Source organism: Aythya ferina, assembly GCF_964211825.1.
Source record: "Aythya ferina genome assembly, chromosome: 17".
NCBI classification, from domain to species: Eukaryota; Metazoa; Chordata; class Aves; order Anseriformes; family Anatidae; genus Aythya; species Aythya ferina.
The window spans coordinates 14,247,482-14,274,610 of record NC_140316.1 but is presented as its reverse complement, the minus strand read 5'-3'; the positions used below and the strand labels follow the sequence as shown (position 1 = coordinate 14,274,610).

The 27,129-nt window shown below is 58.6% G+C and overlaps 2 protein-coding genes across 9 annotated transcripts in view; one reads left to right on the top strand and one right to left on the bottom strand.

Annotated features, from left to right (window-relative positions):
- The window catches only part of CMKLR1 (chemerin chemokine-like receptor 1), a 12,320-nt gene extending 6,081 nt beyond the window's left edge, over positions 1-6,239 (top strand). For 5 of the 7 annotated variants that reach the window (XM_084491562.1, XM_084491557.1, XM_084491558.1 and 2 more), the window contains 2 exons: positions 959-1,034; positions 1,133-6,239. In XM_084491562.1, coding sequence (XP_084347688.1) covers positions 1,194-2,279 — 1,086 coding nt within the window. In that variant the 5' untranslated portion in view covers positions 959-1,034; positions 1,133-1,193 and the 3' untranslated portion in view covers positions 2,280-6,239. Of the gene's footprint in view, positions 1-958; positions 1,035-1,129 lie in introns of all 7 variants that reach the window. The other 2 variants (XM_084491561.1, XM_084491563.1) reach the window with 1 other exon arrangement.
- On the bottom strand, positions 5,742-27,129 carry WSCD2 (WSC domain containing 2). Of its 2 annotated transcripts, none has more exons than XM_084491555.1 (9): positions 26,291-27,129; positions 18,250-18,953; positions 14,416-14,530; positions 13,359-13,543; positions 12,485-12,606; positions 11,744-11,918; positions 10,606-10,770; positions 9,389-9,589; positions 5,742-7,707 (listed from the first exon to the last, which is right to left on the bottom strand). In XM_084491555.1, the coding sequence occupies exons 2-9, from the start codon at positions 18,611-18,613 to the stop codon at positions 7,355-7,357; spliced, it is 1,680 nt and encodes a 559-aa protein (XP_084347681.1). In that variant the 5' UTR covers positions 18,614-18,953; positions 26,291-27,129; the 3' UTR covers positions 5,742-7,354. The 2 variants fall into 2 exon arrangements, with proteins under 2 accessions (XP_084347681.1, XP_084347682.1); XM_084491556.1 differs by lacking the exon at positions 26,291-27,129 and adding an exon at positions 25,477-25,861.

Genomic DNA, 27,129 nt, shown 5'->3' with positions numbered 1-27,129 from the left:
ACCACCAGCCAGCGGCACGGCCGCCGGTTCTGCTGATCCTGTTACTTCCCCTGGGTCATCAGCTTTAATTCCTCCTTTCGACCGTCAGGGGTTTGCTGGGGCGAGGGTTTTCCAGCTCAAGCTCGAGGGCGAGTTTTGGGCTAGAAGTGCATTAATTGTGGCTGGGAGCAGCCCCAGCAGCAGCTCCAGCCCGGGCACGGCCCCAGAGCCACTTCCCTGGTCACCGAACCCGTGTTGGGTGCGGGACAAGTGATGCCCTTCGGGGTGTGCACCCATGGGCTCTGCACCCCTCGGGGAATTGTCCCCTGGCCACCTCTTCTGGCACAGAGAGAAGCGAAGGGGCCGAGCTGCATCACTCCTGGAGGGGTTTTAGCATCCTCCTGGCCTCAAAATCCATGGAGAGAGGTTGGATGGGACCTCCGAAAGCTGCTCCTGCCCTCGGCTCCCCCAGGGCTCCACTTCCCAAACCACCACATCCCCAAAGGGAGCGGCAGCGAGGGAAGGAAGGGGCAGAGAGCAGCGGGGCCGCACGGGAAGGAACCTCAGGAAAAGCCCAGGGAGGAACAATAGCTTGTCGTACAAACACGCCGCGGGCTCAGAGCCGTGCCGGCAGGGAGGAGGATGCTCGGTGCGGTGGGAACTTTGATTTTAGATTCCTTTCAAATCCAGGAAAGCAGCAGCACGTGGCTGGGTTTGACACGGAGCCCTCTTCTTCCCAAAAGGACGAGCTTGGATATGATGTCTGGGGCTGGGACTCGCCCAGAGCTCACCCCCTTTGCCAGCTTGGCTTTAACCCATGGCAGGAGCCCAGCTTTTGATTATGGCAAAAGGCACCGTGTGCGCTCACAATCAGTATTTTATAAAGCACCCAGGGCACTGCTTTAATCACAGAAATAACCCTATCAGCCACCTCACGCATGTTCATGGATTTGATTCTTTAATTCTGCTTCCTCCCCAGCCTCATCCACCCGAGGGCGAGCGGATTTTGTCTGACCCGAGCCGTGACTTTGCATCTCTGAATCGAGGCCGTGCAGGTGAGGAGGGAGCTGCTGGTCCTGGCTCCCTGAGCAGGGCCACCTCGGGGCTCCCCTGGCCGTGCCGTCTGATCTAACCCCATGTGTTTGCTCAGCAGGAACCACCCCGAGAGCCTGGCGCTGCCCGGGGGGTGATTTTGGGGTGATTTATTACTGATAATGGCGCTCTCCAACCTGTCCGATTACTCCGACGACCTTGATAACTACAACGACTACCTGGATTACACCTACGAGGAGACGAGCAGCGCGTGGAGCAGCCCGTCCCACGACCCCAAGGACATCGCCAGGATCCTCTCCGTTGTCATCTACAGCGTGTCCTGCGTGTTGGGCATCCTAGGGAATGGCCTGGTCATCGCCATCATAACCCTGAAGATGAAGAGGTCGGTCAACGCCATCTGGTTCCTCAACCTGGCCGTCGCCGACTTCCTCTTCAACATCTTCCTGCCCATAAACATCGCCTACACGGCCATGCGGTACAACTGGATCTTTGGGACAGTCATGTGCAAGCTGAACTCCTTCCTCCTCATCCTCAACATGTACACCAGCGTCCTCCTGCTCACCACCATCAGCTTCGACCGCTACGTGTCGGTGGTTTTTCCCGTCTGGTCCCAAAACCATCGATCCACCAACCTGGCCTATTTGGTCTGCCTCATCATCTGGACCGTCGGCATCATTATGAGCTGCCCGTCTCTGGTTTTCCGAGACACAGCACAGGCCCGCAACTCCGTGATTTGTTTTAGCAACTTTTCCCTGTCCAGGAACAAGTCTTACCAAGCCCTGGCCCTGATGAGGCACCGGACGGTGAACATCACCAGGTTCCTGGCGGGGTACATCCTCCCCATCACCATCATCACCTTCTGCTACGTCGCCATCGTCTTCAACCTGCGGCGAAACCGCCTTGCCAAGTCCAAAAAGCCCTTCAAGATCATTGTCACCATCATCGTCACCTTCTTCCTCTGCTGGAGCCCCTACCACCTGCTGAACCTCCTGGAGACAGAGCCCGACATGGTCTCGCGCTCCGTGTTCGAGATCGGCATCCCCATCACCACGGCGCTGGCGGCCTCCAACAGCTGCATGAACCCCGTCCTCTACGTCTTCATGGGCCAGGACTTCAAGAAGTTTAAGGTGACCATCCTTTCCAGACTGGTGAACGCCCTCAGCGAGGAGACGGGCCACTCCAGCATCGTCCACAGGAGCTTCTCCAAGATGTCTTCGATGACCGAGAAGGAGACGACGGTCCTCTAGGGTGCTTGCGGGAGGGCCGCGGCCCTCCGGCCTTGCCCGTGCCCACCACGAGGATGGTGACCACCTTGGTGTGGGACGAGCACAGTCTGGTGCTGTCCTACAGCATGTTCTCTGACTGGTCCTGCTGTCGGGGGGCTGCCAGGCGCTGGGGACCCCCTGCTTTGTGCTGCCCGATTGCCCCGAGCTGTCCCAGTTATTTAAGAAAACGTTGCAGGACATTTTTATCTATAATGTCACCGTGTGGCCTGTGCTCCTGGCCAGGGCACCATCCGTTTTCAGAGACATTTGCAGCTCAGAGGAGACGTCAGCACCGGGCTGTGTCAGTGCCCACGCGTGGACAGACCGGAGGCCACGGGCGACGTTTGGGCCTGAGATGCTGAGGGCTGAGCTACGGGTGCTCTGTGAGGAGCCCAAGTGCTGGACAGGCTCATGACAAAGGGAAAAATAAGCAAAAAGGGGGAAAACGGATGAATTCTTTGGCGGGGGACATGTCTGAGGACTGCCTGGCTGTCTGGATGGGTGGTTCGGTGGGTACCGCTGCGGGCAACCGGTGGCACTCTTCCCCTGCCCCGTGTATGCGTATAACTACTTATTTTAACATTTTGTGGTGTATTGGTACTAGCACAACTTGTTTTTAACTGTGATGTGAGCACTCTGTACCCGGCAGAGGCACCAGAATAAACACAGTGCCCACCAAGCGTTGTGGGACTCCTGCACAGAGGGTTTGGAGCCAGGCAACCAGCGCGGCTTTTTGGCCAGGAGCCACCTGCCAGGGTGGGGGATTGGCTCGTGCCCAGGGTCACCAAGTGGGAGAAAATAAGGAGAAAAGATTAATTTGAAGTTTTCTTTGAAAAAAAAGCCCCTTTTCTTCAGAGCCGGGTGCCTTTTGCACATTTGGATGCTGGGTCTGTGAGTCCTGGTGGGTCCTTGCAGACTGCCCCGGTGAAGGGTGGCCGAGCAGCATCTCAATCCAATTTCATGCACAGTTAATTTGGGAGATAATTCACGGGCTGGGCTTCTTGACGGTGACAAACGGGTGACACCGGTGTCGCTCTTATTTATGGCTTGATTTCTCCATGTCACCCCCAGAGCCTGTAACTCCTGGGAGGACGAGGAAGGACCATGTAGGTGACAGGGGGGAGCAGGCTTTGGGGACATTTTGGGTGCCCCTGGGGGGTCCCAACCCTCGTGGTGCCCCCAGGATCTTCCCCACGCATCACCCATTGCAGGTCTGCTCACAGGTGCACACAAAGGCTGGGGAATCCTTTTTTTTCCCTTAAAAATCAAAAGGAAAAAGTCCAAACCAGGAGCAGACAAAAACCAATTGGTGAAGCCCAAGCACGGAGCCGCGGGGATGCTGTGGGTGCTCGCAGAGGCAGCCGAGGTTCGGGTTACGGGATGGGGTGAAAACCTCACGCAATGAGAGCAGGAGGTGTTGTGGCTGGATTCTGTGAGCCCATCCCATCTGTTATTACAGCAAATACCTCCCCAAAAAAAGCGGTGACTCGGTACGTAACCTTGGGTTAAACCAGCATTACAATGACAGCTTCGGAAACCTAATATTTGAGCTCGCCTCCCTGGTTGTTTGCCTACTTAATAAGAAACCTGCTTTACATACAAATACCCCCAATACTCACTGAAGCTCTGCACACGAAGGGAAAGGAGCCCAAAGCTTTTCAGGTGCTTCCTAGCATGTATTCCTGCCTGGCTGCAGAACAACCTCAGCAGCAGAACTGCTCTGTGCAGGCACTTCCAAACCCCAATTTTTTTCCCTTTTTGTCAGAGCTGCAAAGAAATGCACCTAAATATTGCCCCGAAATTGCCTAAATATTGCAGATCAAGGTTTTAGGGTAGTGCAGGGCTAGCTGGGAGAGAAGAGCGTCAGGTCTGGGGGCTGGGACCCCCAGCTCCATTCCCAGACCCCCTTATCCCTCCCCAAGACCCCCATCCCCACCTCAGGACCCCATCCCCACCCCAGGACCCCGTTCTCCACCCGCAGCCATCCCAGCTCTCCCCACCCATGGGTGTCCCATCCTCTGCAGGGCCCAGCACCCCCAGCCCAGTACCACTGCACCCAGCACCCTCCCGGCGTGCCAAACCCACCGCTTCCCTCCCCAAATTCCTGCCTCTTGCCAGCGCCCCGTAACTGCGGGGCTGGGGCTCATTTCGCACGAGCGTTTGGGAAATTACTCCAGAATACACTGAAATCATTTCTGCGGAACACATTACCGTCCTTAATGACTGTTCTTTTTCAATTAGCTGTCACAGCCCTGAAATAAAGCGGTGCTTTACTCCTCCGATAAATCACACCCTTTATTTGGGATTGGATTTAAGGAAAAAAAAAAAAAAGAGAGAATAAACATGCTATCATTTCCCTTCCCTCAGTGCCAGGCGGGCTGGAGCCATGTTTAAATTATCTCCGCTGCATTCAGGCAGATTGTCAACTGTAAATTTTACAGAAAATAGTAAAAACGATAAATAAACATGCTTCTTTTGTAGCGGATGAATATTACGGCTGCTCAGATTTATAACCCTCATCTCCCATACATTTTATGGCTTTTGTAAAAGTGCTGTCGCAGCTTCTGTATTATGCTGCTAAGGTTTTTTTCTTTTTTCTTTTTTCTTTTTTCTTTTTTCTTTTTTTTTTTTTTCCCCTCTCATTTAAACAGCTTCGTGTTCATCTGGGAGGAAGAGGAGCCCTGCTTGGGGCCCCCAGTTCATCACCAGGAGATGTCACTGGTGTGGCTGGGAATTGAGCTGCTCCCCATCCCCGCCCTCATCCTCATCACACCCCCATCCCCATCTCGTCCCCATCTCATCCCCATCCCCTCCCACCGCCCCCAAGCAGCCTGCTGAGTGCCGAACCCACGCAGAATTGGGGGAAATGCGGGCGGTTTTGGTGCAGACGCCGTTGCCAGGGCAACTGCTGAGTAACCCATCCAGCCCAGCTGGCGCGGCGCAGGGGATGCAGAGCATGGGGGGTGATGGAGCCTGAAGATATCACAAAAAAAAAAAAAAAAAAAGGTTTTTTTAATGCAGGAGGGATGCCAGGGGGCCAGGGACACCTTGTCCCCTTTGCACATGATGCCCCTCCAAGCGAGTGACGTCCCACACGTGCTTTGGGTGCTGCCGCTAAAACTAAAAGCATTTCAGCAACTGCAGCCACGAGGGCGGCTGGCCAGGAGCAAAGGAATAAATCCCACCAAGCCCATTCTTTTTATAGGGCCCCAGGAATGATAAGAGGCGATGGAAATAAAGTTTGCAGTAAATCTATCAGCTCTCACTACGCTCCGGAATAAACCTGCCTTTAAGGATGCTGTAGGGGCAATAAAACTGCCAGCAAGGGGCACCCGTCAGCGCTTCGGATGGGGGAACGTCATTAACGCAATTAACGCCGACCAGAGCGGGGCTGGGACCCGGCGTCACCCCCGGGGGACCCCACAAAGACACGGGGAGGCGGGATAGCAACAAAACTCCTTTAATAGCCGGGTTGACCTGAGGATTTGTTCGGACAGAGGTAGGCAGCCCCGCGGCCGCCGCGGACCAAGGAGCGCGAGGTCGGGACGGTGCCCGCTGCCGGGACGGGCGCACCCGGGCTCCTGGAGACCTCCAGCAAAGGACGAGGTAAAACCAGCACGCTCCTTACAAAAATACATTCGTGGGCGAGCGGCTCCCTTTGCCCAGAGACCCGAAAACGTGGAGCCGGGGGGGGTGTCCCCGCAGCCCCGGCACCCCGTCCTGCCCCCTTAGGCGGCGTCAGCTCCGCACGCGCGTTAGAAAAATATAATTTATCGAAATTCTCCTTTTGCCAGCGGAGTTTTCTTCTCTCTCTTTGAATATAGCTCGATAGGTGTCTCTAGATTTCGGCCTGTGCACGTGTTTCTATCAAGATCAAGAGTTCCAAGCCAATCCTTAAGGACCTAACTGTAGAAAAGGCTGCGCACAAGATATGGCTTTTGCACCTACACCCGGAGGGACTCGGGGCTGGGAGGAGGGCAGGTGCCTGTGTGGGGCGAAGCCTGGGCAGGGGCCAGGGCCACATGCAGCCCTGCACGGAGCCAGATTTGCAAATGGCATCTTGTGGGCGTGCACAGAGCTCCTTTGGTTTCCTCCCTCCCCAAGGACAGGAGGGCTCACCCCGTGCCCAGGTCCGTGCCACCCGCTCACCTTGGTCTCCGTCGTGCCCATGGTCACAGCTTGGACCTGCTCCAGGTCGCACCCAGACCCCCAGCACAACAAGTCCCCCCCGTGCCCATCCGCTCACCGTCCCCCAAACACTTTTTTGGGGGCTCTTCTGCCTCGGGGAGCTTCTGGAACGAGGAAAAGGTGCTTGTGTGGGGGCTCGCAGCTCCTCTGTCCTGGGTCAGCATCCCCATCTCCAGCACTGCAGACGTGTGCCCATGGCTGGGGGGGCACAGGGAGGGTCCCTGCAGAGCCCAGGGATGGTGCCCAGCAGGGGACACGGCCACCTCACCCCGCTCCACCCCTCCGTGTCCTGTGGTGCCAAGTCCCCTGCCAGCGGGACGTTCCTCCTCATTTGGGATCAGCTCCATCCCCGCCAGCAGGAGCCTTCCAGGGGTTTCCAGGGAGCGTGGGGACAGCCCCCAGAGCCAGCAGGCACCGCAGGGACACTTTGGGCACGGCACAAGCAGTGCAGGATCCACGCAGTGACCCCCTTCCCCCGGGACATGCGCAAAGAACCGGTTGCATTGCTAAGGGTGCTGCAGCAGCCGGCGTGGGAGCTGCTCAGCCCCACGCTGCCCACATTTCCCTGCTCCTCAGTGTCCTGACCGATGTCTGGCACGGCAGGGGACAAGCGCAGGACACCTGCGCGATGGGGACGGGGACCAGTCGTGGTGGGGAGGGCCCCTCGGTTCCCAGCTCCGTGGAGGTGTCGGCCAAGCAAGCTCAGCGATGGCTGGGGAGCGTTCGTTTCTCATGCAGGGGGGTTGATTAACAGCTAGCAGCAGCAGATGGAGAATTAAAAGAAAGCCACCCACTGGGTGGAAGCAGGCAGAGGAAAAGGAGCCTTTCCTCTCCAGGCAGGGACAGATCCCCCACCCGGGTCGGTGCCATCACCTCGGGTAGTAGTCCTCCGGGACCCCCGACAGGTTCCGGAGCTTCAGAGCCGCGTCCACCGTCTTGATGTAGCCGCTGATCATCTTCCTCATCTCGGGCGTGTAGGGGTCGTACTCCAGCTTCCTCAGGCCCGAGCGCTTGAAGTTGCCGTCCTTCTGGCCCTCGACGCAGAGCAGCCTGTCCTCGCAGGCGGCGATGCCCAGCAGCCCCACCATGCGCTTCAGCTGGGCGAAGAGGTCGCGCTTCAGGTCCTCGAAGTGCACCACCAGCACCTTCCTGCCGTAGCGCAGCCAGTCCAGGGTGTGGGTGGCCCACCACGGCGCGTAGTTGGCCACAAACTCCGGCCACTCTGCAAAAATAGCACGGGGACGGTCAGGGGGTGACCCTGTGCCCCCAACCAGTGTCCCCTCTCACAGCTGGAGGGGCTTTGCGGAGCCCCTCTCCGACGGCTTGGCTTTTTGGGGGCAGCACGAGCTGTTGTCATCCTCGGGGACGGGGACACAGCTGTGGGCATGGATGGCTGCGAAATCACCGTTACCCCCGGGCTCCTGGCTAATTGATCCTCGCATAAAAATCGGGGGATAAAAAGGGTAATGAAACATGGACAACAAGCAGTGGATCTCCTGGCAGCGCGCTTACGATGCGTAAAAGCTCCGGGTACCTGCCTCTCCGTCTTGTCCTCCCCAAGAAACCGATGCCTGATTAATAGCTTAACTGCATTTAATTCCCCGGAGAATCATTAAACACGGTATCTGTTTCATTAAACAGATACAGGACAATTCACCTTGTGTAATCATATCACATAAAACTTTGCTTTGGAACGGCTCCAGGGACGCCGTAAAATTAATGGCACGGAACAAAACGCGGGGTTGCGCCGAGCCTCCAGCCTCCGCCTGCGCGCGGCACAGACGCGGCCGGGGGGGAGGCGAAACCTGCGAGGCAGGAGGGAGGAGCAGCATTTTCCATCACTGAATCGCTCCAAAATTAGAGAGGGAAATGAGCTGGGATCCCGCGGGGCTGGGGCTGGATGCTCCTGCTGGGGCTTTAGGTTCACGGACCGGTGATGGGAGCGATCATGGCCACGGAGCTGGCACCCTGCATGTGGTGTGAGACCCCACCTTTAATCATTTGGCCTTTTTGGTTGTTCTTTCGGCCTCGAGATGATTTATTTAACAAAACAACCAAGTGCTAACTGCAAACCTGGCACAAATGGAATGTCCTCATGCAGGCTTTGCTTCCGTGCTGGGGGCAACGAGGTCTCCAGCTCCTCGCTGGTGGCACACACGTTTCACAGCGAACCCCGACCCCATTAAGGACCCCAACTGATGGAAAATCTCCATCATTTCAATGGTTAATTAACCTGGCAATTAACCCGGTGGCTAATCACACATTAAAACGTGCATCCCCTTTGGTTTGAGTAAGAGCCAGCAGCAAACCCTGAACCCCACCCCAGTGGGGGTGAAGCCAGCCCCGATGGAGAGGTGACAGCGGGAGGCAGGAGGGGGGGACAGCTCCTGCATGGGGATGGGTGCGGGGTCTTGGGGTGCTGAGCTGCTGGGGGTGCTCAGCCCACAGCCGAAACGCCTTTGCCAGCAGCGAGCACATGGCAATAACGAAATCCAGGCACATAACCGCAACAACGGGAAAAAAAAAAAAAAAAGATCCCCTTAAATAAACTCTGAATTAAGGGTAGCAGATGTTCAATCAAGCTAAATATTTTAACTCTTTCCAATGAAGTCAATTCCACAACAGCAATTTGTAAATTGCTATAATTAACAAGCCTCCACAAGCTGTCTGTGCGTGGTGAAGGTGCCTTCCTCCGAGCAGCCGGGCTCGGCCGAAGGGGACGGTGGCAGGAGAGCGCCGCGCAGCACCCGCTGCCCCCCTAATTTTGCCTTAACGAGTTCCGGGCTTAATTTCACCCTGCAGATGCCCAGACCTGGACCCCGGGTGGTGGACCCCGGGTGGTGGCACCGCTCGGGTTTTCCACGCCAGGACCCACTCTGTCCCTGCTGGTGCTCGTCCCCTACCTTTGCCCTTCCAGTGGGCGTGCGCGGCGAAGCCGATGTGCCCCCCGTATTTGCGGTTGAACTCGGCCATCAGCGCCTTGTAGGGGTTGCGGATGAGCAGGATGGCCGAGTCGAAGGACTCGATCTCCTTCTGGCCGCTCTCGTGGGTCTTGATGCAGATGGTCCTCCCGCTGCGCCAGTGGTCCCGCTCGCCCTTGAACCCTGCCGGGGTGGAGCAGACGTGAGGAGGAACGGCGTGGTGTTATAGCTTTGGGCTCTCCCCATAAATTAAGAAGGGAATTAAGGGGATTAAGAAGCCACCCCACAAGGCAGCAGAGGCTCTTCACGTGCGCACTCATGCTGGTAAATATATATGGATAAAACTGTGGCTATAAAATGAGGGAGCTGGTGTTTCGCCCTCCTCCCCCCATGGCAATAGTGTGGGTTATCAGGAGAAGCTGGCAACTTCTTGCCCACCTTGGGCTTTTTTTCCTTTAAAACTTATCCTCGGGGCTGGATCCCATTGTGGGTGCAGCCATGGGAGCAGAAACGTCCCCAGGAGATGCCATGGGGAGATGCCATGCTGAGATCAGCTCCCTCCTCCGTCCACCCCTGAGCTCCTCAGCACTTTCTGTGCCGCTGACACCCCTGAATATGGATGTGGTGTTCCTCAGCACGTCGCTGTTTTGAGCTGCTGTAGGGAAGTGCCTGGGGACAGTGCCTGTGGCATTGCTTTGGTTCCCAGCTCGTGCTCCCAGGCGTTTTGGGGTGGCCCCACTGGGCAGGAGCTCCCGGGGCTTTCCTCTCTGACTGGTGCCCAGCAGGGACAAACGGATGCCACGGCTCCTTCCTCCTCTGCGTGCTGCTTTATTCCTGGGTTTTCTCCAAGGTGGGAATGGGTCAGGGGAGTTGGAAAAGAGGATTTTCTAGCTGAGACCAGAACCGCTTTCCCTAGCATTTCCTAGGGAAATCTGCTCAAAACCCAGCCTTTTTCACGGTGAAAAATGCCTTGCTTCATCTGCCACGGTCAGAGCCACTTTGGTTCCTCCTCTAAAAATTTTCAGCACCCTCCATGGGTTGAAAGACACCAACACAAGGCAGAAATCCCAGTTCTGCCCCAAACTGCTCTCATTGCGAAGGCTCAAACGCACCACAGGAGGCTACGTCTGCCCAAACCACTGCTCCCCAGGGCAGGCACGGGGCAGCACCAGGGGTACCCAGCCCCTCGCTCAGCTCACCCTTGTTGTAGAGCGACCCGTCGAAGTAGTAGCTGCCGGTGTAGAAGCCGGTGGCGAGCTCGATCAGGTGCCGTGCCCACGTGTTGCCGGCCCCGGGGAAGCTGGCCAGGGCCACGAGCTGCTTGGAGCGGGTGGGCAGGAACCTCCTGTCCATGCAGCGGTTGTCTGCAAGGAGAAAACGGGGAGGAGAAGAAAAGCTGGGGGGCAGGAGCTGTTTTGGCAGGGCTAATGGGTCGAGGCACCGGGCTGCTTGAGGATTTCGGGCAGGGGCTGCTTGCTTGTGCCGTGGGGATGTCTCGGGTCCTTGCTGCTGCCCCCAAAAAATGCTAGGGCAGGGTGTGAGGTGGTGGTGACGGGGAGAGGTACCCTTGTGCCCTGCCCAGGGGACGTGGGAGCAGCCCAAGAGGCCTCGGATGAGGGAAGGGGGTGTCGTGCCATCACCAGCTGCACGCTGATTAATTAGGAGTATGTAATGAGGGCACATTATCCACGCGGCGCTGCTGCTTTTGATGTCAGTGACTGCAAAAGCGTTTCCAGCACGGCCACAAAAGCAGGAACCGTGTCAGGAATGGGAACGAGCCATTCTGAGACAAAACGAGCCGAGTTTTGGACCTCGTTCATTTTAGCTCTGATAAAGAAGCTTTCTGGGCAGAGAAAAACCCCACGGGAGCCCTCCCCAAGCATCTCCCCCCGTGCCAGCCAACACCACGCTTCCATTTCCATCCCTTGCCCCACCAGCCGTGAGATGCATGGGACAGGAGCCCTCCCGGGGGTTTCTCTGCCTATTTTTTTGCTTTTTTCCCTTTTTTTTTTTCCCCACCCCGTGTGTCTGGTGAGCCCCGTTGGCTTCCCCTGCCGGCTGCCGCCGGTGGCGAGGGGAAAAACGCAGGAGCAGGGAGGGATCCTGCTGGAGGCAGATGGCAAACTGCTCTCTCCTGCGCCGGAGTTAAGCAGTAATTAAAGCTGTTTGTTCACGGGAGGATTTATTTCCCGGGAAATCAAAATAAATGGCGATTTTTAATGGAAAGCAAAAAGCTACGCAGGCTGCCCGCGGGCGGCAGGAGCCGGGTGCCCACGTGGAGGGGTGCCCACGAAGCCGGGGCTGCCCCGAGCCCCCCGAAAGTACCCAAAACCTCACCTTGCACCTGGGTCTGGTAGACCAGAAGGAACTCGGGGGTGCCACAGCTCTCGAACTCCTCTCCAGGGCACCTCTGGGCGCAGAGCTGCTCGTCCTCGCGCTCGTGCAGGGTGAAGAGCGTGGTGGGGAAGCCGCAGAGGCAGGCGGTGCCGGCCAGCGCCGACAGCGGGTACTCCTGCGGGGATGGACACAGGGGCAGAGCCGTCCCTGCTGCCCTCCTCCCCCTCCTGTGCACAGCACCGGGGCGCTTTGGGTGCCCTCCGGGTGTTGGCACCCCCAGCTTGTTGCATGCACCCAAAGTATCCGGATTTATCCCCATTCCGTGGTGCTGCTCACGGCGATTTAAGCAGGGAGAGTTTATTTCCCTGCTGCAAAGGGAGGTTCTCACCTGTGTGTTTTTTTTGTTTTTTATCCTCTGGCTGGATAATTCACCTAATTTTTAATGGATAAATTAAAATGGATAAATTAAATGCCCACTCCCGGCCTGGCGGTGCCCACGCTGGATGAGCTGCTCCGTGCTGGCACTGTCCCTGTGGGCAGATTTGGTGCAAAACGGGGGCCAGCCTTCCCCTCCCGCATCCCTGCTGGTGTCAGCAAATCATTAGGGTGGGAAGAAACCCCCCTCCCCGCTGCCTTTGGCGAGCCCCAAGAGTGGGGCAGCAAATCCAACCCGTACGCATCCCAATTTTACCGAATCAGCCCCAAATGTGCTGGGTGTGGTTGCAACCCCCCCCCCGGTACCTTCTCGGTGCAGAAATCCACGCATTTATCCACGGACATGTTGGGCATGGGCTGGCTGGCGGGCAGGGCGATGGAGACGTTGTCCGGCCGGCGGAAACAGCCCCGAAACACCGCGCTGCCATCTGGGGGGGGACGGGGGGGGAGATGGTTGGGGTACAGCTCGTTAGCGTTGCTCTAATTGGTTTTTTTGCCAGCTTGCCTCTGGGAGATGTTTGGAGAGGAAAGACAACCAGAAATGCCCGGCCCTAAATGGATCCTCCCCGAGGTCGCGATGTGGGCAGCCCTTTGATAATTAAACGCCTGCTAATGAGCCCCCCCCATCCACCCAACAGTGGGCTGAGAGGCGAAGGAATGTAGATTTGGGGAGAGATTCACAAACACCAGAAATCAAACCCTCATCTTTTAATATCTAACTGGACTCCCAAATCCTTCCAACCCCTAAATCTGGCTCCCAAATCCTTCCAACCCCAAAATTTGGCTCCCAAATCCTTCCAACCCCAAAATTTGGCTCCCAAATCCTTCCAACCCCCTAATTTGCTCCCAAATCCTTCCAACCCTCTAACTGTGCTCCCAAATCCTTCCAACTCCCTAATTTGCTCCCAAATCCCTCCAACCCCAAAATTTGGCTCCCAAATCCCTCCAACCCCAAAATTTGTCTCCCAAACCCTTCCAACCCCAAAATTTGGCTCCCAAACCCTTCCAACTCCCAGATTTGTCTCCCAAACCCTTCCAACCCCCTAACCGTGCCCCCAAACCCTTCCAAACCCCTATCAACACCCCCCTCTCCCGCGGTGCCACGACCCTGCCGGCGGGTGATCGGCGAGGTCCCCGGGGGGGGGGGGGGCGTCCCCGTTTTGGGGTCCTGCGGACTCACGGCGGCGGGCGGACTCCTGGGCCAGCTCCAGGCGGTAGATGGAGAGGCGGTTGGCCCCGCCGCAGGTGCTGCCGCGCTCGCCCTTGCAGGGCATGTTGCACTCGAGCTCGCTGGCGTTGGGCGCCTGCACCTTGTGGCCGCAGTAGCACTCGGCGCCGAACTCCAGCCCCGCGTAGAGGTAGCCCCTGGGGGGGGGGGAAAAGGGGGCTCAGCACCACGCCGGGGACGCGGGGCAGGAGATGGCACCGGGGGGTGAGCCCTGGGATGGGGACACGGCCACCCGTGGTGGTTCTTGGTAGCCTGGGGGGGTCTTCATATGAGGCAGAGCCCCCCCGGGACATCCGTTGTGTAGTTTTGGGGAATATGGAGAGGTGCAGGAGGTTTCCTGGGGGGGGATTGACGTGGGTCTGCTGGCCACGGGTGTGCTTGGAGAGCTGTGGGGATGGTGTTTGGTGAGGATGGAGGTTGGAAGGTTGGAGGGGGGGGGCCCTACACGGCTTGAAGTGTCAGATCTGAGCCCTGCACCCCCTGCCCCGTGGGGGAATGGCATGGAGGGGAGCCCCCCGCTCCTTGTTCCTGGGGAGGAAAGTGGGGTTTCTCGAATAAAAAATAGATGGAAAGGAAAGGAAAGGAAAGGAAAGGAAAGGAAAGGAAAGGAAAGGAAAGGAAAGGAAAGGAAAGGAAAGGAAAGGAAAGGAAAGGAAAGGAAAGGAAAGGAAAGGAAAGGAAAGGAAAGGAAAGGAAAGGAAAGGAAAGGAGTAGAAATAGAATAGAGTAGAATAGAACAGAACAGAACAGAACAGAATAGAATTAAAATTGGAGTAGAATAGAATAATAAAATAAAATAAAATAAAATAAAATAAAATAAAATAAAATAAAATAAAATAAAATAAAATAAAATAAAATAAAATAAAATAAAATAAAATAAAGCAAAAATCACACACATCAATAGAAAACAGAGGAGGGAGGAAGGGGAGAGGGGCGGGGGGCTGTGTGAGCAGGGCAGCCCCGCTGCGTGGGGCTGGGCAGGAGGCGCGGGGCTCGCCCAGCACCCTACCGCTCGGCGCAGTTGTCCTGGCAGCGGAACACGGTCATCTTCTTGTAGTCCAGGAAGGACACGCCGCGTAGCGTCCGCCGCCGCGTGCTGTCCACGTAGCAGCCGATGTATTTCGCTGGGGGGGAGAGAGACGGGGGTCAGAGCCCGCCGGGGCCGAGCCCGGAGCCTGTGGCTAGTTATTTCTTCATCATCGTCATCGTCATCGTCATCGTCATCACCAGCATTCTTATTCTTATTCGTATGCTTATGCTTATTTTTACTCTTATTCTTACTCTTATTCTTATTCTTACTCTTACTCTTACTTCTTATTCTTATGCTTATGCTTATTCTTAATCTTATTTTTACTCATACTCTTACTCTTACTCCTTATTCTTATTTTTACTCTTACTCCTTATTCTTATTCTTATTCTTATTCTTATTCTTATTCTTATTCTTATTCTTATTCTTATTCTTATTCTTATTCTTATTCTTATTCTTATTCTTATTCTTATTCTTATTCTTATTCTGCCCCAGCATCTCGGGGCAGGAGGGGGACAGGGAGGAACCAGGAGGATGTGGATGGGGACAGGGCAAAGGGACACTGGAGAGGCACCGAGCACCGGGAGCAGGCCGCCCTTCCACCCTGCCTAATTTTGTCCTAAATTGGCATCCCCGGCCTCGGTCCTCTCCTCTGCGGTCCTCCTCCCATCCTCCTGCTTCAAACTCAGCAAAGCGGCTCCAAAATAACACAAGTTTCCTGGGGTGAGAAGTGGTAAAATAAAGTGTGCCCTTAACTCTGCCCCACCAGGCACGCATCGGGAGCTGGGATGCAAAAATAAACCAGATTTCCTCTGGCCAGCAGCTCACTCCCATCCCCAGACCCTGCTGCAGGCGGTGTTTGCCCAGTGCCAACACTCGGCAAAGCAAAGGCTGATGGATGCCGGCGCTGGGAGCGAACGGAGCTGCAGGTGGACAGGGAACAGAGCTGAATAAATAGTTCCAAGGAAATCCTGTATTTGACAAATTTACCCTTTTCTAATAACCCGAGAGCACACAGCCACGTCCTCGGCTGCAGTCCTTCCCCGTGCTGCTCCTCTTTGCCTTGGTGGGCTCGTGTTAGGGACGGGACGGCACCGCCAGCACGTCCCCGTCCCCATAAGGCTCCCTCGTTAGGTGCCTTCATTAGCATCCTGCTAAACCTCCACGTGTTTTAACACTTCCCACCTCCTGCTCACCCCCTGCACCTGCTGGAGGGCCCTGCACCAAGCCCCCCAGCCCCATACCCCCCCTATGTGCCACCTAGAAGCTCCCCACCAGCCTGGCCCTCGGGTGGAGGAGCATGGAGAGCGCCGTGCCCAATAACTCCTGCCACCAGGCAGCCACCCCTCACTGCTAATTACCCTCGTCATAATTTGGCATTCCCACGGCGCTGAGCAGGTTTCACCAGGTCAGCTCATTTTTTACCCGGGACAGACCTAACCGGAGCAGGATTTCTCCAGCGATTCCCACCCAGCCGCCGACTGATGCGCATTACGTCCAACCCACCGCCCTTGACATCTGCGTGCTGCAACCGATTAGGAAGGCAACTGGAATAATTGGGGAGAGGCGAGGACACTACGGGGACGAGGAGCAAGCTGTGGGGCCGACCTGCTCCAGCGCACAGCTCCCATGGGACCCCACGGATGCATTCCCAAGGGATGCACGAGGCCAAACCCAGCCTGCAGCACACGGAGCACACGGCCAGGGACACAATTTGGCAGGCACCGTGTGTCCGTCTGGAGGCAGCACCTCTGTCTGTCTGTCTTCTCTCCCCCTTTTACTCATTTAGCCCCCTATTTAGCCCGATAAAGGCAGAACCGAGGTGTTTTGAGGCGTTTTCTCGGAGCTGTGCTGCAGGGCGATGCTTAAAACAAATACCTGCCCTTGATTTTCCAGCTGGCTGATCAAAGGCCTGCCGCAGCCGGCGCTGAGCTGTTCCCCAGCCCCATGAAGCTTGTTTGCAGATGTTTTCCCCCAAACCACTCGCACGGCACCAGTACAGATGGTGCCTGCCGTTGGGAAAGCTCCGGCGATGGGTGAGGACATACCCAGGTACACCAAGACAAGCCCAGAGCTCCTCGTCCTGCAGCCCAGCAGACGTGAGCACGGCAAAGGGTGGGGATTTGGGGACACCTGGAGTTGCCCAAATCCTCTGCTCCATCCCGCCCCGACCCCCGTGGCCAGGATGGGGTTGCTCGGGCAGAGGCTGGTGGTGAAGGACAGGGTGTGTAAGGCCAGGGATGGGAGCACTGCTGGTTTTTTTTTATGGTCTCTGATGTTTTTTTCCTGCAGAGCAGCTGGTGAAGCCTCTCCAAGTGTCACTTCACATCAAAGGGGCAGAGCAGCCACGCGTGTCACGGGGACGGGCTCCCACGGCCCCTCCGTGCGCAACGGGATGGGGGCACCAGGGTGGAAATGTCACCCACGGGGAACCCCTCCTTGTCTCATTTTAGCACCAGAAAATGCCTTAGGTGAATATTCCCCCCTGGTAAAAGCCCCCAAGCCCTGAACACTCATGGCAGCCTTGCCTGGCTCCATGGGGGCAGCCAGAAACTTGCAGGTGCTCGAGCAAATGGGACACGGGGGACACGGGGAGCAGCAGGGCATCCCGGGCACATGCATCACATCACAGCCACCAGCACATTTCGTGCTCTGCAGCACCCACAGCACCTCCATGGGGCTCGGGGCAGGACGCCAGCACCAGCAGGGCGGAGGAGAGCCCGGTGGCACGCGGGCACCTCTCCGGGAGCCACCGCTCGGTGCTCCCCGCCACGGATAATCACCCTAAAAACCAAGGCAATCCGTTCCGCTGCTGTCACGGGTGCAGCGTGCTGGAGCAGGCTGCGTTGCTGCTTCTCCCCAGCCCACGTTATTACCGCCAGCACATGGCAGCAGCTCTCAAGCTCAGCTGAGGAGGCGAGTTACTGCTTCGCCGCGGGGGCACGGAGCTGCCGGAGAGAGGGCTCGGGGGCTAAATGCACACTGGGGGCTGCTGCCTGCCAAACCCCAAGCACAGAGGCACGGTGAAGGGTTTTCCCCGTGTTTTGGTGGGGTTTGCAGGGTACTCGCTCTGCCACCCACGGGTGCCAGCTGCAGGAGCACTGGGACAGCGGCTGGGACAGCACCGGGTGCGTGGTGCATGCGCGGGGCTGCCTTGGAAAAGCCCCCGCAGACAGCTCCTTGGTGAGCTCCGCACAGAGCTGCCTTCGGGATAAATAGATGACATTTTAAAAATCAATGCGAGCGACTGCATTCGCTTACCCGTGTTCATTAACAACGCTCCCACTCCCACCGCGGGCAGGGAGCTCCTGGCCCCAGAGCCTGAGCACTCAGCCCGCACACCGCCGGGCTCGGATGTCCCCTGGGGCTGAGGGGACTGATGCTGAGCTTCCAAAGGGCGCCGGCTGCTGGGGGCTGAGCAGCCAGAGCTGTCCTCGCCGGCAGCATGTCCCCAGCTGGCAGCCCTGAAAGTGCCTGTCACTGTCACAGCAAGGCACGGCCCGGAGCAGGCGGGAGAAAATGGGAAAATGGAAGTGGACAGCTGGTATTTGGGGCGGGGGGAGGGAGGGAGAGCACCATCCTCTGCACCAGGGGGCTCCAAAACAGGGCGCGCGCACCCTGGGGTGCACAAGCCCCCAGGATACGGGCAGAAAACATTTCCTTGTGCCACGCACACAGCTTATAAGCAAATACCAACATGTCTATTGGCAGCCTGCACTCAGAATCATCTCACCAAGGGGATGCACACCCGAAAACACCTCGGGGACCAAGGCTCTGGAGCTCGAGGCTTGCCCCATGCCCGCCACCAGCCCTTACCTCTGTCCTCGTCCTTCTCACGGCCGCTCCTGCCCTTGAGCAGGCGGCTCCGCGCCGCGCCGTAGTCACCCGCTTTGCTCCTCTCGGCCGGCTCCTTGGCGGTGCTTTTGAACCAGGGCCCTCGCCGCCGGCCCCCCGCAGCCCCCGGGAAGCCGCGGCTCAGCTGCATCACCCCCAGGTAGGGCAGCTCCTGACCCTCGCCCGCCGCGGGGCCGCGGGGGCTGCCCGCCACCCGGGGCTCCCCGGTGAAGCCGGCGTGCAGGAAAACCAGGCTGCCGGCCGCCAGGTAGAGGGCCAGCAGGGTGAAGAAACGCACGGGTCTCCGCCGAAAATACCGCTGGAATTTCACCAGGAATTTGGCCATGGCGTCTTCATCCCTCCCCGGGGCGGGAGCCAGGGAGCCGCTCTCCTTCCTATCCAAAGGGGCGCGCTGATGGGGGCTCCGTTTTATTCCCCTCCTGGCCGAGCCCCCCGGGACGTGGCAGCGGGGGGGATCATGGGGTGTAGGGGCTGGTTTGGGATTGATCAGTGGGTGCAGCCCTGCTCGGTGGCTGGGGGCAGCATCTCTAGGGGCAGCGGCGCTGTCGGCTCTCCGGGCGAGGAGTGAGGAGCCCCCGGGCGCGTCTCCTGCCCCTTGATGCCAGCTGGGGCCCTGTGCCCAGCACGGCCCCCTTCATTTCGGTCCCAGGGCAAGAAAGCTCCACCTGCAAGAAAAAGAGAAAGGCATTTGTTAGGCGACCCTGTGGAAAGCCACCTCCCCATCGCCAGGGATGGATCCTGACACCAGAGCTGCCCTCGCCTGCAGGGAAGCCAGGGGGGTACGGGGGAGCTGGCAACGTGGTGACATTGGTGACAGCCACCAGCAATTCTGGGGGGATTCACAAAGGGGGTGCTACGGGAGAGCTGCAGGAAGGCTCAGGGCACGTGGGGTTGTGATTTTGCCCCCTTCCCAGGGCTGCCCCGGGGAGGAGGGCACCCGTAGCATCCTCCCGCTGCACCCACCCCGAGACCCCGCGCCACGGAGAGGCCAGGGGCGAGCCAAGCCCGGTGTCACCGTGGGGAATGTCACCACGGGAAATGTCACCGCCAGCCTTCCCGCGACCCGTGGCCACCATCCCACACCCGGGCCTTGCCGCCTGTCACTTGCTCGTCTTCTTTTCGGAAAGGAGACGAAAATAAATGGGAAGACGAAGTGCCATTAGTTTAATGGCCTCTATGTTGCCGCCATCTGTCTTGAGTTGATTAAATAAAAAATATTGGCGGAACATATGGCATGAATTATACATAAATATTTTAATTGGGGCTCCCGGAGTCGTTATTCAATCACCTCTTGGGTGAATTTTGGGCAGCCCCCCAACAGCCCACTCTTTGGTGGGTGTTCTCCGGGGGTCCCCACAGACCGAGCCCTCTCCAGCCCCAGTAAGTAAAGGCTGAGTAAACTCAGAGTAGCAGCTGTGCAAGGAGATTATTTGGCATCAGGCTTGTGCATCAGCAGGCACCTCATGCTCTGCTGTCCCTGTCCTGGTCCCGTGTCCCCATCCCTGTCCCTGCGTCCCCCAGCCCCGTCCCCCCAGCCCCAGAGAGAAGGGGCTTCAGCCGCTCTCCTGAAGCCATCTGGAGCTCACCCTTCTCCATCACGAACTGCGGAGTCGCAGGTCAATTACCGCCCATTTGCATATATTCCATTAACGCCTCCGCTAATTGTCTGGAGGAGATGATGCGCTCCTCTCACTGCTCCCTGGCTGGCCGGGCTTTACCAACAGCGAGCGTGGCCGACGGAGCCAGCAACGGGGCCACATCCAACCTCGGCGGGGGCTTGGGACACGGCTGGGGGCCAGCAGCCCCTAACAAGCCCATCCTTACACCCAGCCAGGGCTGGGGACAGGCAGCAGCACCACCAGGGTTTATTTATCCCCCAGCCCTCACCAATTTATTTTCCTGCTGCTCTGGGTGCCAGGGGACGGATCCAGCCTGGGGAGCAGCAGCAAAGGGAGGGCTGGATCCTCACCTACCTCCACCCTCGTGCTCCTGCCAGAGCTGAAACCTTCGGGAAGTTTTGGGAGCGCGGATCCTGGCTTGGCAGCACCCCGTGCCCTGCTCCTGTCTTGCTGAAAGGATCTGGGGGGATCCCGAGGCTCCTTCCCCACGCGCAGCCGGTGCCCGGGGGGGGAGGCACGGGGCCCTGACGTTCTCTGCGGCTGCTCGTGACCGGGGTGGACGGAGCGCCGATAAATTATACATTTGGGCCTTATCTCCAAATTGCTCTGCAATTATTGAGCACCAAGGTTCAGTTGCCTTCAAGCACCACCTCACATCTGACCACTGCAAAACGCGCTCGAGTGCTCACGTGGCTCCCCCAGCAGCGGAGAACAATCAGCCCATTAAAAACAGCAAATTAACGAACACAAGAGTTCCATTAGGAGGAGCAGGCGATTGAACTATCCAATTTCATCACGTCATTAGCATTTCTTATCAGTGGGACAGGGAAAGAATAGGGCTTTAAAATAGCGAGGGATGAGGCTGGCAGGCAGGGCCGGGCGACGTGCCCGGTGGCGCGGGCACCAACGCACCCACACGGCACGGTCCCACACGGGGAGCAGGACCCAGGGCACAGGTCCCTGGTGCTGGTGTCCCCCAGAAGTCCCCAGCCAGGTTTGGGGACCTCGTGGCTTCTCAGCACGGGGACGTCGTGCCCCTCGGTGCCCCGGCAGGAGTGGGGCAACGTGAGCTCCCCGGGGATCTGCCTCCGCCCGCACTCCTGGTGTGGTGTAAGCTCATCCCGTGCTGCAAAGCAGGAGCAGAAAATGAGATGCGTTTGGCTGAATTTAAATAATGCTGCTGGGAAGGAAGCTGAGCGGAACGGGTAATTAGCAGCCGGGGTTCCTGCAGCCCTGCTGCGGCCACGCCGATGGGTCACAGCACCCGTGGGTGCTCCCTGCTGCAGCACCCAGCTCCCAAAACTGCCTCTGCCGGGGGGGGAGCTGGGCTCACTGAGCAGGCAGCTGCCTTCAAACCGAAGGAAACTTGATGAATTCAGCTGCTCCCTGCCTTAATCCTGCTGAGAAATGTGCCTGCGCATGCCCCCGCCGGGAGGGGTGCGCAGGGAAGGTTTCCGTGTGCGCTGCCGTGCTCGGTGGCTCTGCCCCATGAGCACGATGCAGGGCTTGGGGTCAACCCCAGTGGGCTCTGCAGCCCCTTCTGCGGGCTGAGACCCTGAGATATGCAAAGGGAAAACAATCCGGGGTGTATCGGCCTGATTTGTAAACCCAGAGCAGGATCTGGCCGTCTGCTGATAGATTTTTTTTTTCAAGATTTCCAAACACGTCTGAAGGTTTGCAAATCTTCCTCCTGGCTGGGAATCGATGGAGGGTTAGGGCTGAAATTGGGCAGCTGACTGTCTCGCTCATGGGCAGGAACTGATTTCGAACTGCTCCGGAGGATTTACTGACCGGCTCAGCACTTGACCGTGGCGAGGGGAAAATTGTGCCAAAAGCCCGGCTGCGCACGGAGCTCCGAGCTTGGGAGGCAACCCAGATTGCATCTCCTCTCCTCCGCAGGGACGCTGTGCTCAGAACGGCTTGATTAACATTTGCAAAAGGCCTCGAGATCCCCGAAACAGTGCCGTGCTAATTGCACAGCCTCCTACCGGCTCCCTGCGCTGACACCCAGCCGCGCACCCGCCTCGTTTCCAGCTGGGGCTGCAAATTCCCCCGAACGCCCCGAGCCCTGTGCAGGGGATGCCGGTCCCCAGGGGCTGGCGGGGTTTTCTGTGGGGCAGGGCACAGGCAGGGACTCAGAACAGCCCCACACCGAGCTGCTCGGAGGATCCTCTGCTTCCCTGCTCGTTTGCTTTGCCGTGGCCTGAGCGGAGCAGCCAAGGTTGGGTTTTGCCTGGCTCCGTTCCCCCGCACGCAATGACATCGGAGCCCGTTGCATCCTCCTGTGTGATGCATTCCCCTTGCAAGTGGGAAAGCGCCTGGTAAAGACAAATGTTTTAAGCTGTGAATCATTTAAAAAGCACACGCCACGATGCTGAAGGCAGAGTGGGAGAAGAGCCGTGCGTGCCAGAGCTCCAGGCAGGGCGAGGATGCGGGGATCGGGTGGGATGGGATGGGATGGGATGGGATGCCCCAAATGAGCTCTTGGGTTTCCTTTCACAGCACCCGAGTGGGTTCAGAGAAGGAGCATCCCAGTCCCAGCATCAGCAGCACCCCTGTGCAAAGCTGCCCAACCTCAGTTTTGCCATCATTGCCATGTTTTTCCCTCGCAAGGCCAGAACAGGGGCTCTGTGCCTTGATCGCCTGCAGCCACCTCGCCGGTCTGCACATTTTTCTTGCAGTTTCCCTGGATGCAGACAGGGCCGGGCTGGTGCTGGCCATGGCACCCAGCAGCATTTCAGAGAGGCCTCCTCCATCTCAGCCACGTGAATCACTGCTCCCAGCCTGATTTCCCTCCCTCCCTCTTCTTTCATCCCCAAAACCACAAAAAAAAAAAAGCAAAAAAAAAGCCATCCTCGCCCCTGGCACCCTTTCGACACTTAAGCCCTGTGAAAAAAAAAAAAAGGTGATTTAACTTCATTCAAATGACACTGCATCTGGAAATTGGCTTAACCTAATGAGTTTTAATACGCATTATGTGCTAGGTCTTTTATGCCCAGTCTGCAAAATCCAGTTACGGTTCTCAGCGAGCCTTGGCGAGCCAAGACACGCACCAGAGGGGGCGAGCGCTCGGCAGCAGCCGCCTTTGCTGGTGCCTCTGCCCTCGTGAGACCAGCTACAACCCAGGCAGCGAAGCATCCCCAGGGCCATCTCCACCCCTATCCATGCTGCTTGCCCTGGGGGACAGGATTTGGGGTACGGGGACCGGCCTCGGTGCAGCGATGGCCCCGAGCCATCGCTGCCAGATCCCGCAGACCCCAGGCCCATCGCTCCCCAGGGAGCTGCAGTGCTGGCGGTTTTCTCGCTTGTGCTTCATGATCAGGAAGGGATCCTGCAGCCAGACCTTCCTGCTGAGGTTTAGGGGCGATGTTGAGATGGTGACACCAGGTGACAAAGCCAGCCCCACCAGGGAAAACCTCACACGGTGACCCAGGTGCCCCTCGCTAGCAGCATCACCAGGACCACCCCTTGTGGGGCATAGATCAGCCTAAATCCCACCATGGGGTCACCATGAGGGGCTGGCAGGTGTGTGTGTGTCCCCCAGAGGTTGCTCAGCCCCAAAACACCCCCCATGGATGCTGCCAGAGGTCCCAGTGTCCCCACCAGCATCCCATCCCCTGCGGAGGGGACACAAACCCAATTTGCCCGCGGAGCCCACACTCTGCTCCTCCAGGTCTCTGCTGCGGGGGCCTTTGCTCAACCCTTGGTAATCTGGGATTATTCACATCACTGGGGCAATTAGGAAAACCAGCTCCTCAAGCAGCAGACAATGCCTTCTGCAGCCTGCTGGAATTAATACAGCGAGGAGGATTAGCTCCTGCAGCCCTCGTTTCAAAGCCTCCTCTCCCGAGGGGCTGAGTTATTTCTTTTGCTGCACACCCATCGCTCTCGCATCCTGCTGCACAGGGGGCTGGAGGCACAGCTTGGGAAGAAATCTGCATTTTCCCTGAGCGCTGCAGGCTCCAGGAGGCCGGCAGAGGGGATGGGGCTGGGAGCGGGTCAGGGGACGGTGACTTGTCCCCACGGGGTGGAGGCGTTGCACGGCTGCTGGCTCCCCCCACTCTTGCAGACCTGACATATTTCGGCTCATTTTAGGAACCCCCTCACGGCACAGCCACCGTCTCTGCAGCCCAGGAGAACATCAAGGACAGAAACGGGAAGAAAAAATCCCTCCTGCTGCTCTGCAACGCACCAGCGGCGCAGCCCCAGAACGGCGGAGCAGCAAGGCAGGAGGGAAACGTGTTTAAAAATCAAGCGAACACCGAGGTGCGGTGCCAAAATGTTGCACTGCATCTGGGGCTGCCTCCGTTCGGCTGCACCTGGCCAAATTACGCCACGGTTGCTGCTCCTGTGCATATATCCAGCAGCTCCCACTGCACCGAGTTACTGCGTGGCTTCAGTTCCTTGCCCCTAGGTCCCCCCCAAAATGCCCAGGACCATGCTGGAGAGGGCCAGCTCCTGCTCCCCCCCCTGCTCCCCATCCTGCCTGGGCCAGGGGGCTCTGCTAAGGATGAGGTTTTTGTCTCTGGGACAAGAAAAATGCTTTTTGGTGCTGGACACAACAGGGCCAGCCCCGTGCCCAGCAGCTCTCCAGCAGCAGGGGTAACCCAGCACACCCTGCCCCAGGAGGTCGCAGCATGGGAGGGTGCAAATGGGGGGGGTCCAGAGGGACACCCCAGGGCCAGACCCCATTACCAGAGCGTGCTGTGCTCCCCAGCTCCAGATCGCTGAGCAACTTTATTTAATTCTGCTTTTTTTTGGGGGGAGGCAGGGAATGGGCGCCTGTAACCCTCAATCTCAAGGTAACCTTCACGCGCTTTCCGATCGCCTCCTGCTTTTCCACGCACACACCTCATTTACTTATTTATTTATTTTTTTTTTTCCTAACTTTATATTAAAATATTCCAATAAGTTGCCAGTGCGGATGCCGGAGGAAAGAAAACGAAGAGGGGAGGCTGGCTGGAAAGGATCACCAAAAAAAAAAAATCTGCTGATTTCCCCTGCCGAGGACGCTTCTGCACAAAGTCTGGGGAGGAGGAGAGCATCTCCCCGCCTGCCCCCCGCACCTCTGGGGGCCAGGAGCCCCTCGCCCCAGGAGCAGGACACAGAGAGAACCCCCCCTGCCCGGGGGAGATCCATCCCCAGCTCCTACAGAGCCCCTGGAGCCTCCGGGGACCCCCCCGAAGCCCCCCACAACTTCCCGCACCCGCAGAGCGCATCTCCCCGGGGACCCCAGGAGGTCGCTGCGGGGGGGGGGTGGTTCCCACCAGCAATGGGGAGGGGGGGGACGAGCACAGCGCCCCCCCTTCCCCGAGCTCATTTGTTGCGCTTTCTGCTTTTTTGACGATTTTTTTTAAATTATTTTTTAAACGGGGGGGGGGGGGGGGTTAACCCCTTCCTCTCAGCCCCGCAGCGCAAAATCCCTACTCCAAACCCCGGACCCCAAACCCCGGACCCCAAACCCCGCACCCCAAACCCCGCACCCCGCACCCCGCACCCCCCAAACGTCCCCCCCAGACCTCGATTTTCGCCTCCCCCCCCCAAAAAAAAAACCTCAGCCTGCCCCTACCTGCTGGCGGCGGCCTCCCCGCCCGCTGCCGCCCCCGCTCCATGCGCTCTCCTCCCGCGGGGCCGGGGGCGGGGGGGAGCCGGGCACCGGCTGCGGCTCGGCCCCCCGGGGCCAAACCATGCCCGGTGGCCGGGATGGAGGATGCGGGAGGGATGCGGGAGGGATGCGGGAGGGATGCGGGAGGGATGCGGGATGCAGGATGCGGCCCGGCGGCAGCCGCCGCGCTCTGCCCGCAGCCTCTCCCCGCCGCCGGGATTTAACGGCGCTGCCCGGTTCCCTTCCCTTAACTCCTTCCCCACCGAGCCCGGCCCCCCCTGAGGCTCCCGGAGGAACTGGGGGGGGTGGCGGGGGTCCCCGTGGCTACGTTTGGCCCCGATTGGGGGCGCCTCCCCCGCCTCCGGGTGCAGCGCGGAGCATCCCCGGTCCCGGTCCCCCCCCATCCCCGGTGCGCTCCCGGCCCCTGCTGGGGTCAGCCACGGGTTGGGGAGGGAAGGGGGGAGGGGGGGGGAGAGATTTACAAAATTACAAAATTAAAAATAAAAATAAAAGGATAAAAGGATAAAAAATGGGAAAGTTCCCTCGAGCTGGAAGAATTCCGGGCATCAGGATGGAGAGGGGATTTTTGCCCCCGCTTCTTTCTCCCGGCAACTTCCAGCCGTGCCGGTGCAGGGGGAGTTTTTGGGGTGCGGGGGAGTTTTTGGGGTGCAGGGAACTGGAAACCCCTTGGGCTGCCCCCAGTCCCTGATGCTCCAACCCCCCCCCCGGCCACCCTTTGATGCCAGGACGCGAGGAAGCAAGGATCCGGAGCACATACCTGTGCCTCAGCACCGCTCGGGCAGGGACCCTTGGCAACACAACCCCTTCTTCTGCCAAGTGCCTTTGTCTCACGCAGGGGTTTGGGGGCCGAGGGGGGGATTTATCCTGCTGGCGGCCCCCACGCGAGGGGCTCGGGGCGCACAGGGCACCCCACGAGGTCTCCGAGCTGGTGGTGAGGAGGCCTCGAGCTCCAGGCGAGCGGCGGCGGGGAGAGGGCCGGATCCTGGCGACGTCCCCGCAGAGGGAAACTGCAGCCTCAGCTCCGTCCTTGCTGGCTGCGGGAGCATCCATGTGCGAGGGAGCATCCGAAGCTGCCCCAGGCAGGCGCAGGCAGGGACGGCGGCGGCGTTTCCATAGGAAACCAGCCTGGAGAGCTGCTGCCTCGGCTCCACGCAGCGGGCTGCGGAGCTGCGCGCACTATTTTTATCTCCCCAGCGCCGGGCTGCGCTCTCCGCTCGTGCAAACACCCCGCCAGCGCTGCCTCCTTCCCCGCAGCCAAGGCTGGAGGCTCAGCAAGGAGCTGTCCCCCCTTTTCCGTGGGGCCAGCACCCCGTTGTGGCGCGGTGTAGCGCCCGGGGCTCCATCCCCCAGCTCCTGTCTTCAATTCCAGGTCTCCTGCCGGGATGCGCCCTGCGTGGGCATCACCCCAAAGAAAGTTGCTGCCTGCCCAGACCTCGCTGCGCCTCCAACTCGGGGCCAACGTGGTCCCGTGGGGGTGCAGGGCGAGGGGCTGCGGTGCGGGAAGTGGCTGAGAAGTGCAAACTTTGGGGTTCTGCAGCATGCGCAGGGCGGCCGAATGAGGATTTGGTCAGCCCCGGCAGGCGAGGCGAGCGCAGC